The 15,397-nt window shown below is 60.2% G+C and overlaps 2 protein-coding genes across 3 annotated transcripts in view; one reads left to right on the top strand and one right to left on the bottom strand.

The window, feature by feature from the left end:
* The first annotated feature begins 1,181 nt into the window (after positions 1-1,181).
* On the top strand, positions 1,182-7,241 carry WDR6 (WD repeat domain 6). Of its 2 annotated transcripts, XM_038411622.2 has the most exons (6): positions 1,182-1,391; positions 2,262-4,734; positions 5,278-5,358; positions 5,712-5,828; positions 6,393-6,511; positions 6,701-7,241. In XM_038411622.2, the coding sequence occupies exons 1-6, from the start codon at positions 1,322-1,324 to the stop codon at positions 7,225-7,227; spliced, it is 3,387 nt and encodes a 1,128-aa protein (XP_038267550.1). In that variant the 5' UTR covers positions 1,182-1,321; the 3' UTR covers positions 7,228-7,241. The 2 variants fall into 2 exon arrangements, with proteins under 2 accessions (XP_038267550.1, XP_038267551.1); XM_038411623.2 differs by lacking the exon at positions 6,393-6,511 and having other exon boundaries at positions 1,196-1,391.
* A 2,418-nt stretch (positions 7,242-9,659) lies between these two features.
* The window catches only part of DALRD3 (DALR anticodon binding domain containing 3), an 11,073-nt gene continuing 5,335 nt past the window's right edge, over positions 9,660-15,397 (bottom strand). Inside the window, 7 exon segments of the mRNA XM_038411741.2 lie at positions 9,660-10,313; positions 10,671-10,739; positions 12,006-12,119; positions 12,478-12,536; positions 13,119-13,242; positions 14,165-14,247; positions 15,103-15,161. Of these exon segments, the coding sequence (XP_038267669.1) occupies positions 10,194-10,313; positions 10,671-10,739; positions 12,006-12,119; positions 12,478-12,536; positions 13,119-13,242; positions 14,165-14,247; positions 15,103-15,161 (628 nt within the window). The 3' untranslated portion in view covers positions 9,660-10,193.

Raw genomic sequence — 15,397 nt, 5'->3', positions numbered from 1 at the left:
GGCCGGGGTTGCCCGGGGAGCCGCCCTGGCCCGCGCGGCCCCTGGCGCGACCCCAGCCCGGCCGGACACGGGGACCGGAAGCGGGAGATCAGGTCACCTCAACGCCTCGGCCCGCCCACATGCCCACCCACCAATCGAGAGGCTCCTTACTGCCCCGCGAGGCGCCCCGCGTCCAAGGCTGCGCCCAGCGTTGGCCGGCGGTCGCGAGCGCTGGCGCGTGGCCCTAGTCTCGGCCTTCGTGGCGCCAAATCCGTGCACTGGGCGCGCTGCTCACGCGGCCGGCCACCTGCCCCCCCCCCGGACTGCCCAGGCTCCCGCTTCTCTCGTGCCGCCAGCCCCTGGGGTCAGCTCGGGGCACGGGGCTAGCTGCGGCTCCGGGCCGGGCAGCGCCGAGCACCCCGGGGCCGGGCACTCCTGGGGTAACAGGATTGATAGGTACATGTCATAGCTGCCTGGGGCATTTCTAGTGGCCAGCGCTCTGTGAGCAGCCCAGTCCTGCCCCTGCATTTACCCAGTCAGGTATCAGAGTAGCAGTGTTAGTCTGTATTCGCAAAAAGAAAAGGAGTACTTGTGGCACCTTAGAGACTAACAAATTTATTAGAGCATAAGCTTTCGTGAGCTACAGCTCACTTCATCGGATGCATTTGTTTTTTTTCCCACCAATGCATCCGATGAAGTGAGCTGTAGCTCACGAAAGCTTATGCTCTAATAAATTTGTTAGTCTCTAAGGTGCCACAAGTACTCCTTTTCTTTTTGCGAATACAGACTAACACGGCTGTTACTCTGATACCTGACTGGGTAAATGCTGCAGGGGCAGGACTGGGCTGCTCACAGAGCGCTGGCCACTAGAAATGCCCCAGGCAGCTATGACATGTACCTATCAATCCTGTTACCCCAGGAGTGCCCGGCCCCGGGGTGCTCGGCGCTGCCCGGCCCGGAGCCGCAGCTAGCCCCGTGCCCCGAGCTGACCCGCAGGGGCTGGCGGCACGAGAGAAGCGGGAGCCTGGGCAGTCCGGGGGGGGGGCAGGTGGGCCGGCCGCGTGAGCAGCGCGCCCAGGTGCACGGATTTGGCGCCACGAAGGCCGAGACTAGGGCCACGCGCCAGCGCTCGCGACCGCCGGCCAACGCTGGGCGCAGCCTTGGGACGCGGGGCGCCTCGCGGGGCAGTAAGGAGCCTCTCGATTGGTGGGTGGGCATGTGGGCGGGGCCGAGGCGTGTGAGGTGACCTGATCTCCCGCTTCCGGTCCCCGTGTCCGGCCGGGCTGGGGGCTCGCGCCAGGGGCCGCGCGGGGCCAGGGCGGCTCCCCGGGCAACCCCGGCCATGGACTCGCGGCTGCTGCGGGCGCCTGTCACGGCCCTGCGGTTCGTGGGGGGAGCCTGGCTCGTGGCAGGTGGGGCCGGGCGCGGGGGGGGCCGGGTACCCCGGGGGGGGGTGAGCTGGGAGAGGGGGGCCAGGTATCCCGGGAAGGGGGTGGAGTGAGTGAGCTGGGGGAGGGGCAGCGGGTACCCCGGGGGGGGGGTGAGCTGGGAAGGGGACGGAGTGAGCGAACTCGGGGGAGGGGCACCGGGTACCCCGGGGGGGGGGCTGAGTGAGCTGGGAGAGGGGGGCCGGTTACCCCGGTGGGAGGGGTGAGCTGGGAGAGGGGGCGGAGTGAGCGAACCCGGGGGAGGAGCACCGGGTACCCCGGGGGGGTGTGAGTGAGCCCGGGGGGGGTGAGCTGGGAGAGGGGGCCCGGGTATCCCGGGAGGGGGGCAGAGTGAGCTCGCCAGGGGAGGGGGGCCGGGTACCCTGGGGGATGAGCTCGGAGACGGAGGCTGTGTACCCCGAGGGGGGAGGGCTCGGGTGCTCTGCGGGGGGCAGGACGGGCGAGACAGGCTTGCGTATCCCAATGGGGCGACCACAGAGCCACACACATGGTGCCTGTCGGCCCGGGGCTGCACGGTTGGGCTGGTCAGCCCGTGTCTGGCGCTCACCCGCGCTGGGTGCAGCTCATCCACTGGCCCTTCCTGGGATCGTTCAGCCCTGCATCCTCTCTGCCACGCCAGGCATCTCCTGCTGCCTGCGGGACCCCTCTGTCGCCTGAGTGCAGACAGACAGAAAGGCCTCTGGCAAACAAGGGGTCGTTCCGGTGTACCCTTCGCTGCAGCATCAACTGCTGCTGTGGAGGGACGGGGCGCCCGGTGCGGTGGCGGGTGCTGCGCCAGCCCGGGGAGGGCACTGCTGGGAAGGGGGATAACTCTGATCACTTGCTGCCTGTTAGGTGAAGGACCCAACGTGGTTGTGTACAGCTTGGATGCTGACGGCGGAGCAGCGGGGAGCCATTGGCAGAGGGTGCTTCAGAACCATCGCATCCATGGGATCAAGGAGCGGAGGAGTCCCTCCTCAGAAGCTGAGCAGAGGACTCTGGCTGTCTTTGGGGGCAAAGGTCTCATTGTCCTGGAGCTGTGTGCACGAGGGAAGGAAGTGAGTCTAACTCAACTCTGCCAGCTCTGTGAGCTGCACGACTGGATATGGGATCTGCAGTGGCTGGTGGGCAGCACAGGGACCCTCACTTACATTGCGTTGGCCCTTGGCCATAACTCTGTGGCACTCTATGACTATGCCAGTCACAGGACCCTGCGGGAGGTGCACTGCGAGGAGAAGTGCATCCTCTACTCTGCTTATCTGGTTGGAGACAGCTGGGATGAGCTGGTGGTAGTGGCTGGCACAGTCTTTAACCAGCTTGTGGTCTGGCGCGTGGCTGACAGGAGCGATGAAGAAGCAAGGATAAAACCCCAGAGGAGGGTCAGTGGACACGACGGAGTCATCTTTAGCATCTGCTACTTAAAGAGCAAAGGCATATTGGCCTCAGCCTCGGATGACCGGAGCATTAGGGTGTGGGATGTTGGAGACCTGCAAGCACCTCGTGATCCAGTGCGCTGCCTCCTGGTGTGTTATGGCCACCAGTCAAGGGTGTGGTCTGTCAGGCTGCTGAGCGACTATCTCATCAGCATTGGGGAGGACGCTGCCTGCATTGTGTGGAACTACAATGGAGAGGTTGTTCAGAGCTTCAGAGGACACAAAGGCCACAGTGTCAGGGCAGTGGCTGTCCATGAGGCACGAGGCTGGGTGGCCACAGGTGGGGCTGACACTGGGGTTAGACTCTGGCACATTAGAGGACCTGAACCCAGTGGGAATGGCCTTGTGCAGCTAAACTTCAGCCCGCCCCATAGGAATGGATCCCCCAAGGCTGTAAAGCTGGTGGACGCAAGCCGGCTCCTCGTGATGACTGATGCGGGCGCCATCTACAGCTACGACTTTGCCTCTAAATGCTGGGCTTTGGTCATGGAGGATGCAAACTATCAGTCCTACTGTCTCCTGGAAATTGTGCAACTAGCCAACGGCATCGTGCTGTGTGCCATGGGCAATCTGACGGGGCATGTCAAAGTCTTCCCTCTCTGCTACCCCATGGAAAGTGAGGAGAAGAGGCTGTATGAGGGGAAGGTCCACAGCCTGAGCTGGGCCGCATGCCCACGTGGGGATCCCAGCAGGCATGTGCTCTTTGCCTCTGGCCCAGGGGGTGTTCTGCTCTGGCTGGAGGTCTCATGCTGCTCCTCCAGACGAGTGGCTTCAGTAGTGGAGAAATGTTGCTATCTCTTGCCAGTCTGCAGGCACAGGTGGCATACAAGCATTGCCTTCTTGCCCGAGGAGGGGCTTCTGGTCTGTGGTGACCGCAGGGGCTCCCTGCTGCTGTTTCCCTGCAGCACAGCTCTGGGATCTGCCTTTAGCATCTCTTCTGTGCTTGGACAAGGGGATGCTGCTGATGACCGTGTGCATCATGGTTTGGTCTGTAAAGACTCCGGTGACAAGCCAGGTTTGATTTCTTCCCAGGGGGAAGGAAACCGCCCCGTTCAGGGTCCCATTTCCCTGCTCTTTGGGCTTCATGGGAAGCTGGGTGTGACTTCAGTGACCTGCCATGATGGCTTTGTTTATAGCACGGGCAGGGACGGCTGCTACCGCCAGCTGCGAGTGCAGGGCCGGCAGCTGCAGGTGCTCAGGAAGCTGAAGCCATGCAAAGGGCTGGAGTGGATCGAACAGCTGCACTTCGCCCCTGATGGGAACCTGCTGGTGCTGGGCTTCCACGCAAGCCACTTTGTGCTGTGGAGCAGCCGGACCAACGAGAAGCTGCACTGTGTGCCATGTGGTGGGGGTCACCGCTCGTGGAGTTACGGCCGCTGGCTTCCTTCCGAAGTCTTTGCTTACATCAAGTCTGGGAACGTCTTGGTCTATCAGAGCAGGGGCAGGCCCAGCAGGCAGCACCTGCTGAGGGAGCCTCTGCATGGGCGGGAGTTGACATGCGTGCGGCATGTGGGCACAATAAGGACCCGCGGGTGCTGCCCAGTGGATATCCTTGTGACCAGCAGTGAGGACATGACTGCCAATGTGATTGCCGTCAGCGCATCATCCCATTCATTGGCTCCACTCGCAGCCATCAGCGACCACATCTCAAGCGTGAGAGCTCTGGCCGTGGCCAGGGGCAGTTGGCAGGAGGAGACAGCCGACTGGTCTGCTCTCCTGTTCTCTGCAGGGGGCAGGGCCGAGATAGAGTGCTACAGGCTCCTGCTCAGCTGCGACCACGATGCCAGGAGTGGCGTGGCCTGCCAGGTCATCCATGTGGCCTCCCATCAGCTGGACGAGCACTGGGATCACATGAGGAACAAGCACCGAGTCATCAAGATGGACCCGGAAACCAGGTAACACCCCGGCCTTCCCCAAGGAAACAGAGATGTGGGCTGGGGCCACATGGGGAGCTAGTTCCTGCCAGGGCCCTGGAGAGAGAGCCTGAGACCCCTGCAGTCTTCAGCCCTTCAGTCCAGGCCAGAGCTCTGCTGATGCTGAGACTTCAGGATGGCTGAGCCCTACTCCCCTCTCTCCCCCACCCCAGTCACATAGCTGAGGGCCCAGCTGAAAAGGGACTTTACCCTCCTGTCCTAGAGAGCTCACCCCGGGTCCCTCATGCCTCCGGTCGACCTGGAGATTGCCAGGCTGGTGGGATCTACCTCCCAGTCTGCAGATCAGGACAGGGCTCTGCTGCGCCCGGTGTGGAGGCAGGGCCTAGGGTGTGGACTCAGTCCCTACAGTTGTCTCCTCTGGGAGGCCAGAGCTGTGCAGCGTGTTGTGCTGGTGGTTGCAGTCGTGCTGTGGGGCTGCCCTGTGGGGCCCAGGCACAGGACGGGCCATCTGCCTGTCCTGTGGAGACTAGCCAATGGGCTGACTGGTTGCTGTGTTTGCTCCAGGTATATGTCCATTGCAGTTGTGGCTGGTATCGATGAGTCCTGCCTATTCCTGGCTGCCGCTTGCAGTGATGGATCTGTCCGGTAAGGAAGAGCCTCAGCTCTGATCCCAGAGACCTGCTTTCCCCCAATGGGCTGTTCCAGCTTGCCAGGGAAAGGAGACACACTGTGATCCAGAGAGGGAGCAAAGGCCAGGAGGAAGAGATGCAAAAGCAGCTGCTCCCCTGGTCTTCCCAACTCCTCCTGTGTGGAGTCTGTGAGGCAGGGGCTAGAAAGCGCTCCTCCTTCCCCAACTGCTCCCCTCCTCTCTGAGTTGGGAGAACATACCCTGAATCTAGCCACAGGGGCAGGAGAATGGGCACCTGGGCAGAGCAGCAGTGAAATCTGTGCATCCCCGCTCCCTTGCCCTGACTGCCTTCCCCTTGCTGCTACTGCAGGATCTTCCTGATGCTGGAGCCTGCCCAGAAGCTGCTGCTTGTGGCCGAGTCTTTTCACCACCAGCGCTGCGTCCTGAAAGTGGAGACATTTACGCACAGGGTAGCGGGAGACAGGAGGTGAGCACTGTTTGCACTGTGCTGCATCAAACATCCCTGCAGTTAGATGGGGAGAGGCGCTTTCAGCTGTGATTGGAGGAGAGCAGATGAAGAGGAGGGGTATAGGAAGGCTCATGCCCCCACTGGCCAGCACCCCTCATCCGCAGGATAGCTTTGCCCCGGGTCTTGGCCTCCAAACCTCCCATCTGAACTGGGGAATTAATCCTAGCGGAGCTTGCACGGGTAGGAGCCAACGTGGTCCCATATACTCTGTCCTGCAGGGATCTAGGGATGCTTTGTGTGCAGATTGCTCTGGCCTGGCAAACCTCACCAGCAATCCAGGGCTGCTAGGACAGCTGCAGCCTCACTGTGACTGCTCAGGGTGCTATGGCTCTGTGGTCGGATTAAACGCTGGAGATGGGAGCAGCCTAGATCCAAGGGTTTGCTCACTGCAGGGACTGGAACCGCTGCAGACTCCCCCATTGGGTGCCACCCAGGGCAGCTGGTTTGTGCGCTGAACCTCGGGGCCCAGGAATCTAGACTTAGTTCAGCCAGGAACCTCCCCCAATGTATTTGGTTTCTCAGGAGACACTTCCTGTGCAGCGCTGCCACTGATGGGAGTATTGCATTCTGGGATATAACTGCCACCACTGAGCATGCTGCAGCCGCCCTGGAGTTGGCGAGTGGAGAGCTGCAGCCCCTCGGTAGGTGTTTCCCCAGCTTTCCTGACTGCACTGATTGCCTGAAGTGTCCCCTGGGGCTCACTGCAGCTAGTGCCTGGGACTGCCTCCCAGGGACACTTCCAGGCAGTCATGGCAGCAGCCACTTTCCTTTGCAGTGGAGGTGTCTGTTGCTGCGTGCCCTTGGTTGTCACTGAGCTCTTCTTTTCTCAGCTCTGGGGGCCCCGTCCCTGGCTGTCCAGGCTCACAGCTGTGGCGTGAACAGCCTCCACGTTCGGCAGACAGCGGCAGGACGATATCTTGTGGCCAGTGGCAGTGATGATGGCTCCATCCACATCTGTCTCATTGCTGTGGATACAGCCCTGAGTGAGCTACCCCCCTCCCTTCCTTGGGACATAGTGCCCCTTGGAGCCAGTGCCGGGGCTCGCATTCTGCTGCTGGAGGCATTCTCAAGGCCGTGTGCCCATGCGGCCCATGTGACAGGACTCAGGGTCTTGCGGCCAGACCTGCTGGTCTCCGCCTCCGTGGACCAGCGCCTGACGCTTTGGCATCTGTGCAAGGACAGCCTCGTCTTCCTGGGCAGCAGGTTCTGCCACGTGGCAGATGTGGCTGAGCTGGATTGCTGGGGAAGCGAGGAGCAGGGCTATGGCTGTGTGCTCTGCGGGCAGGGCCTAGAGATTGTCTGGTGCATGGCCCGAGCGAGTCCCCAGCAGCTCCCTTCCTCCAGGGCTTTGGAATAAAGGGGAGCACGTGGCAAGGCCTCAGCTGCCTTATTTGGGGGGAGGGGCTGCCTGCTTGCTACAGAAACCGCAGAGCCTCCACAGCCCTCTGCTTCCATTGTCCCCAGCTGGGAGAGGGAGACCAGGCCTCTAAACCCTCTCTCCAGCTGGCACCCCATCCTGCCGCTTCATCCTGGTCCTAGTCCCCAGGGAGCTGGCATGTCAGCCGAGGATGCATCTCAAACGCTGGCAGTTCCCTCTGGGCAGAGCAACCTGGGAACCCAGCGGGGCCTTGCCCAGACCCCCCCCCAGTGATCCTAATAACACTTGGCTGTTCTGGAGCCCCAGAGCCCAGGGGTCTCCAAGCCCTTGACATGCTGATGAAGCCCCATACCACTTGGGAGCTGGAGCAAGTCAGATTGATCCCTGTGTCCCACATGGGAAACTGAGTCATGGTGTGGGAGTGATGAGCAGTGACCCACGGAGCAGAGAACAGAACCCAGGCTTTGTGACACCCAGTGACCTGCTGTACCCACCACTGCACTCTTCCCCTGCCTGCATAGACTCGGCATGTTGTGTGCTGGCCAGCTGCTCAGCTCCAGGATGTGGGCTGACCGTGGATGTTCAGGGGCTGCCTGGCTTGGCTGCGTCCGGCAGCATGTCCTGACTGCAGAGCCCTTGGAGGGGTCCCACTGCTGTGTGTCAGCGCCTGACAGCACCACCTGGATGAAGGAGACATCCTAGCCCCAAGCTGAGATGGGCAGCTGCTGGGGAACCGCTAACAGGGCCCAGGGCCCAGCAGACCCGAGCGCCAATGCAATGAGCAGTTTTATTCCCCATCCCCAGGCTCCTCCCGTGGGTGGTGCCTGCACTTTGCCCTGTGCCCTGGAGGTTTGGGGCCAACATGCTTGCGCTGGGACTTGCTGAAGGAGATGCTTTGTGCTGTTGCCTCCTCTCGGGCTTGGGCTCAGTAGTTCAGTGCCCTGCATCCTGGGCTGGCTGCGGTTACAGGCTCTCCAAGCGCCCCATGCATATTTCATAGCTCTGGATTGCAGTTTGGAGAAGCTGTGCCAGGCCCCTTTGACAGTCCAGCTGTTGTGCACTGATGGCTCCGTGGCCCTTGGGCCAGTCCGCTCTGGTGAGCTGCTGCTCTGGCTGTGAAGTGGGGTGAGTTGAGGGGAGGTGAGGAGCACAGAACGAGGGCACTGCACCTCAGGGGGAGGTGGCCCATGCACTGCTCTGTGCCCTCGCAGCACACTAGCCTGACATTGACCATCCAGGGAGACAGGGCAGAGCCCGAGTGACCTTCCAGAGGTGGCTCTTCAGGAGAGCAAAACAAAGGACAGCCCCTGGAGGAGCCTAGGCAGGCAGGGAGGCTGCAGGCAACAGGCACACTGTCCTCTGTGACCAATGCAGTTGACTGAGGGTTAGCACTGCCCACAGCAGGAGTCACCAGCTGGCCAGGCTGAACCCTGAAGAAGGACGTGACCCCATCCTTGGGGAGGAGCCAGGGGCCTGGGAGAAACAAGGAAGATGGTGCCAGGGGACCAGCTGGCCAGGACAGGTACGGCACTGTCTCAGTGCCAGTACACCTCCCTGGGGGCTGCACGGGCTAGTATTTGACTGGGGGAGTCTCGTGTTCCTTGGGGCAGGAAAGCTACAGCTTCTGTTTCTCTTAGGCTGGTACTGTCGGGGCTTGGTAGCAGCGGAGCAGCCAGTGCCACGCTGATGCATGTAGAGCCCAGGGTCACCACTCCTATCCACTTGTTGCTGGGTCCTCAGCGTGGCTCAAATGCTGCTGAGCCCGCCAGGCTGTGTTGAGCTGACAGGTCTGGATTACGGTGTATGGGCAGAGCTGTGCAGGCATGGCAATGGGGGACGGGCCTGAGGCAGAGCTGTGTGTGGAGGCCCAGGACTGGAATGGCGGGGGGGTCTGGATCGGGGCGAGGTGGAGGTGGGGGCCCAGGACTGGAATGGCGGTAGGTCTGGATCGGGGTGAGGTCGAGGTGGAGATGGGGGCCCAGGACTGGAATGGCAGGGGGGTCTGGACCAGGGTGAGGTGGAGCTGGGGGCCCAGGAGTGGAATGGTGTGGGGGGGTCTGGATCGGGGCGAGGTGGAGATGGGGGCCCAGGACTGGAATGGCAGGGGCGGGGTCTGGATCGGGGCAAGGTGGAGCTGAGGGCCCAGGACTGGAATGGCGGGGGGGGGTCTAGATCGGGGCAAGGTGGAGCTGGGGTCCCAGGACTGGAATGGCAAGGGGGGGGGTCTGGATCGGGGCGAGGTGGAGCTGGGGGCCCAGGACTGGAATGGCGGGGGGGGGGTCTAGATCGGGGCAAGGTGGAGCTGGGGTCCCAGGACTGGAATGGCAAGGGGGGGGGTCTGGATCGGGGCGAGGTGGAGCTGGGGGCCCAGGACTGAAATAGCGGTGGTTAAACAAGAAAACAGCACCTGCTCCATAACAATCTGTATTTGGATCCAACACCAGGGCTGCTGGCCCCCTCGGGGTAGAGGCAAGCATCCCTGGGGCCAGTGGGGACCTCAGCCAGTTCAGAGCAAAACAGCCAAAAAAACCACTTGTTACAACACAACTAAGGCTGAGGCCTGGCCTGCTGGGGTGCCCCACTCCACCCTGGGGGTGGGGGGGTCAAGGCAAGGCAGGCAGATTCCGAGGGGCTGACAGTGGCTGGGACCCGGCCTCTCCTGCTCCTGGTCATTTTGCTGCTGGAGGCCAGCAAGTTTGGCATCGTGGCTAGGAGGCAGAGCCCATGGCCAGGTGCCTCCTCCCCAGCACTAGCTGTGGTAAGTGCATTTAACCCCTTCTGTTCCAAAACAACCAGCTCCTCCAGATAGCAACTAAACCTGGGGGAACCCCTCCCCCACCCTCTAAAAAAGGGTTAATCCTTTAACTCCAAACAACAGCTTCAGAACAGACTCTACCCTCCCCCTGTGCTGCCCTTTCGGCACTAATGTGTGGTGCCCACAGGGCTCAGATCTGGCTGAGAGGAGGCAGGTGGAGGGTAGCCAGGGCCCTGTGGATCACCTCTCTCACTCCTTTCATCAGCTGCAGCCGAGCAAACATCTGGCTGAACAAGTGAGGCAGCGGCTCCTGGAAGAGAGGGGGCAGCAAGTGAGAGCAGAAGCTGCAGGGAGCCCTGTCTCAGTGTAGGGAGGGCTTCCTGGAGTCCTTCCTCCTTTCATCCCCATTCTCTCAGCCCCCCTGCTGGATGGGGTGCCCTCCGCCACATGGTGCTGAGGCCACTGAGAGCTGGGCAGGGGGAGCATGCTCTAGCCAGCAAGCCAGGCTTTCCTAGCTGGGCACCCTTGTTGGTGCACTGCCATCCCATCAGCTTCCCATGGAGGGGCATGGCCAGTTGGGCACTGAAGCCTGCAGGGGGAAGGTGCTGCTCTGGCTCCCTGCTGTGGGAGGGAGGGCAGGCTGTTTCCCAGGAGGGTCCTTGCTTACCCCCAAGATGTGAACGCGGTTGTAGTAGGAGCTGAAGTCCATGCTCAGGTGGATCAGGAACTTGCACACCTGCCACACAAAGCAGAGCAGCTAGAGACCCTCCTTCCCGCAGGGGGCGGTCAGAGACCATGTGCACACTCCCTGCTAGGTGGTTGCACAGTGACACCCATCCCAATCTGCCTAGTCGATCACCCATCGCAGTCCTCGGCACCTCTTTCCAGGCCTTCTGCCCCTACGGCCAGCACTGCCAGGGCTGCAGCTAGCAGCTCCATGCTTGTCTCCTCCCACGCGGGGCTCCTGCTGGTTCCCAGGGATGGGAAAGCAGCAGCGGCCCCCAGAGGAGGTGCTGTAGGGAGCAGCCTGGGCTCAGTCCCACAATTAGAGGCTGGCTTGCACAACTGCTTTGAAGTGTCAGTGCCAGTGGAATAAACATCTGAGAGAAGCCCTGCAGAACAGGCAGCTAGCCCCCTGCCTGTAACAGCAGTGGCCAGGGCCCCACAGTCACCCACACCTGCACAGCACCCTGGGCCTGGCCAGCTCAGCAGAGAGGTCACGGACTGAATGGGCCACAGAGCACGAGCTCCTCTTGCTCCCAGCAAGGCAGCTTGTGCTGATGCTACCTCCATTGGACCTGTAGCCAACCTGTCCCTGCCTGGAATCATTCATTCTCCATGCTGTTGAGACGGCTGATCAGACTGCTGGGGTACCTCCTCTCGAACAGTCCCCCTGGGACAATGCCCTAGAGACAAACACGGGGGACTAGCTCCCTGTTCTCCACCATTGTCCTTACCGGCAGAGCTTTGCCCCTCCACACAGCTAGGCCTGTCAGCCTGGGACACCCATGCGTCCCTCTCACCACTGCCCTGTAATCGCAGTCGTAGTCCCTCTCCCCCACCCCCCCGAATTAACGTGTAAGGGCAGCATGCTGTCCTCCTGCAAACCCCCCTCCCGCCGGACACAATGCTGTGCCCCCTGCAAGGCAGCAAGGGCTGCAGCTGTTTGGAAGAAGGTTATTTAGCAGCAGCCAGGCTCTCACTTGCTTACTCCTCCCTGCACCTCCTGTTTGCCAAACTAATTTGCAGCTTGTGTTAAATCAGATTTAACTCTACAGGGCTCAGCAGGCCCCGATTCTGACTGGGACTTCTAGGCATTGGCTGTCTAATGAATCTCTTCAAGAATGGTGGCTATAGCGCCAAAGCAGCCCTCTCTAGTGCTCCACAGACAACCTGCCAGCCGTGCCTGGGGCTCTGTCCCCAGTAAGCCAGCTTGGCCAGAGCCCTCATCGGGGGGCGAGAGCCTGCAGATCCTCCCAGCACCCAGCCTCGCTGCTCTCACCGCCTCAGTGCTGGCTGTGATTCGAATCCCTTTGCTGGAGAAGGGCAGTTGTGCTGACTGGCTCAGGGTCTCTGGGAAGGGAAGAATGTAGTTGAACAGCAAAAGCCATTCACCCTATGGAAGGAACACAAATGTCAGTCACCTCCCAGCAGCTTCTGGAGCTCTCTCCCCTCACCCCATGGCCAGCTCAGGTAGTCCCACTGGACTGGAAGATGGAGAGGACTGGAAGCCAGGGTGGGGGAGGACAGCCGTCAGGCCCAGTGATGGTTCTCCTGGGAGCCAGTCTGAACTCTGGGCTGTCTGAGATTCCAGTGGCCCAATGGATCAGACCCTCCCAAATGCTCCTGCTAAACTGCCTGGGCCCTTTCCGAGGGGGGCGTGCAGGAGGAAATGGCTGTGGGGCGGAGTGAGGATAAGCTTGATTGACAGCCCCTCCAGCCATGGGTCCCAGCCCTTGCCCTTGCCCACTCACCTCTTCTCTGAGCAGGGAGAAGTTCAGTTCTGATGCTGGGGGGAAGGCTGGGTATGCACCTGGAATAAAAGTTCAGAGCCCGGTTACACACCTGTGGCAGCACAGATCTGGGGAAGAGCTGAGATTGGCAGCAGCTCAGAGATGGGCAGGGGTTTGAAACCTGGAGACACCCAGCATAAAAGATCCTTCCAAGCAATCGAAGCTGCTTCAGTCACATCATCCATTGCTTTTGTCACAGTTTCCAGCCTGCTGCAGGGGGAAGGCCTCCCCTGCACCTTTCTGTGGCAATGCTTGGACCGTTGGCCTGAATGCTATGCTTGGTGAGTGGGCTGGGCCTGCCTGAGCTGCTGGACCACACCCCTTGGAGTGGCTTTGTCAGACAGTTTGTCACAGGCCCACCCACAAAGGATTTTCTCTGTCTTCTGGATCAGTCAGACCAAGGGCTACGAGTCCATCCAGCCTGAGCCCCTGGAACCTCTGGGGGGCCTGGCCTAGCAGTAAGGCCCAGCCTGGCCAATTGCTGCAGTCACTCCCAGGGGCCGCTCACTGAATTGGTTTGGGGCTAATCTCGCTCAGCAATGGCCCGAGCTGAGCAGAACGTCCTGCCTGCCGCTGATTAGCCAGGCTGTCCTGGCACTCACCTTGCTCCACAGCTTGCTGGTAAGTTTTGAAGAGCGTAGCAAGCCGAGCGCAGTTGTACATCACAAAGGCTCCACTTTTCGTTCCCTTTGTGGAGATGCTGCTGTCCTCCAGGTCGAGGATAATCTGAAGGGGGAAACCAGCTCCGTTCCTCTCTCACTTTTTCGTCAGTGGTCCGCCCAGCAATACCTACTTCCTCCCCATTCTCATGAGCCCCTGCACCACTTCCCCTGGTGGGATCTGACCCTGGCCTTCTCTTGGAGGAAGGAGAGTTGGGCAAGTACCAGGTTGCACCTAGGCCCTAGGCTGGAGACCATTAGGAAATGCTTCCTCAGGGCAAATTTGCCTCAGATTTCCCCAGACCATTCACGCGTTCCAAGCAACAGGGCTCCCGTCCCTGCTTTTGGGAGACCAATGCATTGTCTAACAGCTCACTGCTAGCAAAGGATTCCTGATTATCAACCTCCATCTGCCTTTGCTTCATTTCATCCCTTTGTTCGTAGTCACACCTTGACCAATTCCTTTTCCTCCCCACGTTAACCTCCTTCAAATGCCTGCTTCTGAGCCATTTGGGAGCCCAAGGGAGAGCTGTCTAGCTCTAACCTTTCCTCAGAAGCCTCTCCTGACCCATTTTTGTTACTTGTCTCTGAGTTCCCTCTAATTTGTTCCCCTCCTCCTGGTGCCAAGAGCCACACCCAAAACCGATGCTGCACTTGATTGTCAAGAGACTTGCTTTTGACTTCTTGTTCTGGGTTTATAGCTCAGAATGGCTTGTTCCACTGCAATATCGCATTAGAAGCTCCTATCTAATATGCTGTGTGCTATCTCCTAGGTCTCTCAGGGTCATGGCTTCCCAGGTTCTTGTATGTCTCAGAGCACTTTATCTGAAACGTAGCGACTGTCTTTTCCCACATTTTCTGGGGCTGGCTATAGACAGTGGGATGTTGCTCACTCCCTGTGACCCCCTAAGGCCCAAGGGCCAGCATATACAGGGATTGCCTCTTAGTGACCAGGAAGGAAAATCAACGTGGTTCCTTCGTGCGCTTACCTGACTGTAATGGGCTGTACTCAGCATTTCAAACCTGATGGCAGCTGATGTCAAGACGCTGATGATCTCAGTCCAAGAGTCATCTGCGCAGAAAACGTGGCAAAGAACATACAACTAGAAGGGCCTGGCTGAGCCCACCAGCCATGCCACCTGCTAAGCCTGCACATGGTCATAGCTGGGACATGTCTCTCAGCCCCAGTCCACTTCTTGCCAGAAAAGGAGGGCACGTCGGGGGGGGGCAGCCCAGCCACCACCTGGGAAACGTGGGCTTTGTGCGTTTCGTGGGGTACAGCTCTGAGGGCCAGCTCCCCCTCTCTCCACACGCCATGCTGGCACTGGTTGGGCATGCTCTCCATCAGCATGCCTCAGCCCTGCTCAGGAGACTGCCCCAGGGGCAAGAGGGAGTTTGCTGGCCATTGCTTGTGAAGTGATTGGTCTCTGCTGAGGCCCCAGCTATTAGCCTGGTGATGGTGGTTTGGATGCCTCTTCACCGGATGAACACCCGTCGTGGGAATGACTTTCAGTCCCTGCTGATCTGGACTGGGAGAACTGAAAGTCAGGGCCCTGCAAATCTGCTTGAAACCCACAGACCATATTTGCGGATTGGATGCGGGAGTGCTACCGAAGGGCTCTGAACTCCTCTGGGAAAAGCAGCCTGCGGCAGCATGGTGTAGGTGCTGCTCGGGAGAGAAGAGCCACCAGTGCTAGTCCTCCAGCAGCTAATTCCCAGAGGCTGGGCTCTCAGGCCTGTGACTTCACACACACAGCAGCCAACAGCAAGAGGAGCCGCAGGTGCCGCTAGCTCTGGCGAGAGGCTGCCTGCACAAATGCAACCTGCGGGCGAGGAGGCTCCAGGGGCTGCCTGGTCTCCTCGGGTCAATGAAGGCACAACAGCAGGAGGAAGCGTCCCCTGGCCAAGCCAGGGCATGAAGCCTTACCCTGAACAAGGTCTCCGTACTTCATGACCGAGGCTTCGTACATCTGGCACCTGCGGAGCCTGGGAGGAATAAATGCAGTGATGCAAGACAGCCCAGGGCTATCGTCCCCTTGCCAGCTCTTAGCTGCACTTGGCACCACCCTGGCCCATCTGAGTACAATGGCAATGCCTACCCAACAAAGCTGGGGATCGGACAGTGTCCAAAAGAGCCACACAGCAGAAAGGGGCACTCTTTTTGGCTTGTTGTAGCAATGAATCCCCCTTGGTCACATCTCTGCCCACTCCCATTGGCTGCC

This window comes from Dermochelys coriacea, chromosome 7, assembly GCF_009764565.3.
Source record: "Dermochelys coriacea isolate rDerCor1 chromosome 7, rDerCor1.pri.v4, whole genome shotgun sequence".
Lineage (NCBI taxonomy): Eukaryota > Metazoa > Chordata > Testudines > Dermochelyidae > Dermochelys > Dermochelys coriacea.
Note: the sequence above shows the minus strand (reverse complement) of the source record. Positions and strands in the feature narration are given on the sequence as shown.

Excerpts from the sequence above, each read along its gene's own strand:
- WDR6 (XM_038411622.2), top strand. The coding sequence starts at position 1,322 with ATGGACTCGCGGCTGCTGCGGGCGCCTGTCACGGCCCTGCGGTTCGTG. Across the intron at positions 4,735-5,277 it reads AAGATGGACCCGGAAACCAG|GTATATGTCCATTGCAGTTG; the intron begins GTAACACCCCGG and ends TGTTTGCTCCAG. Across the intron at positions 5,829-6,392 it reads AGGGTAGCGGGAGACAGGAG|GAGACACTTCCTGTGCAGCG; the intron begins GTGAGCACTGTT and ends TTGGTTTCTCAG.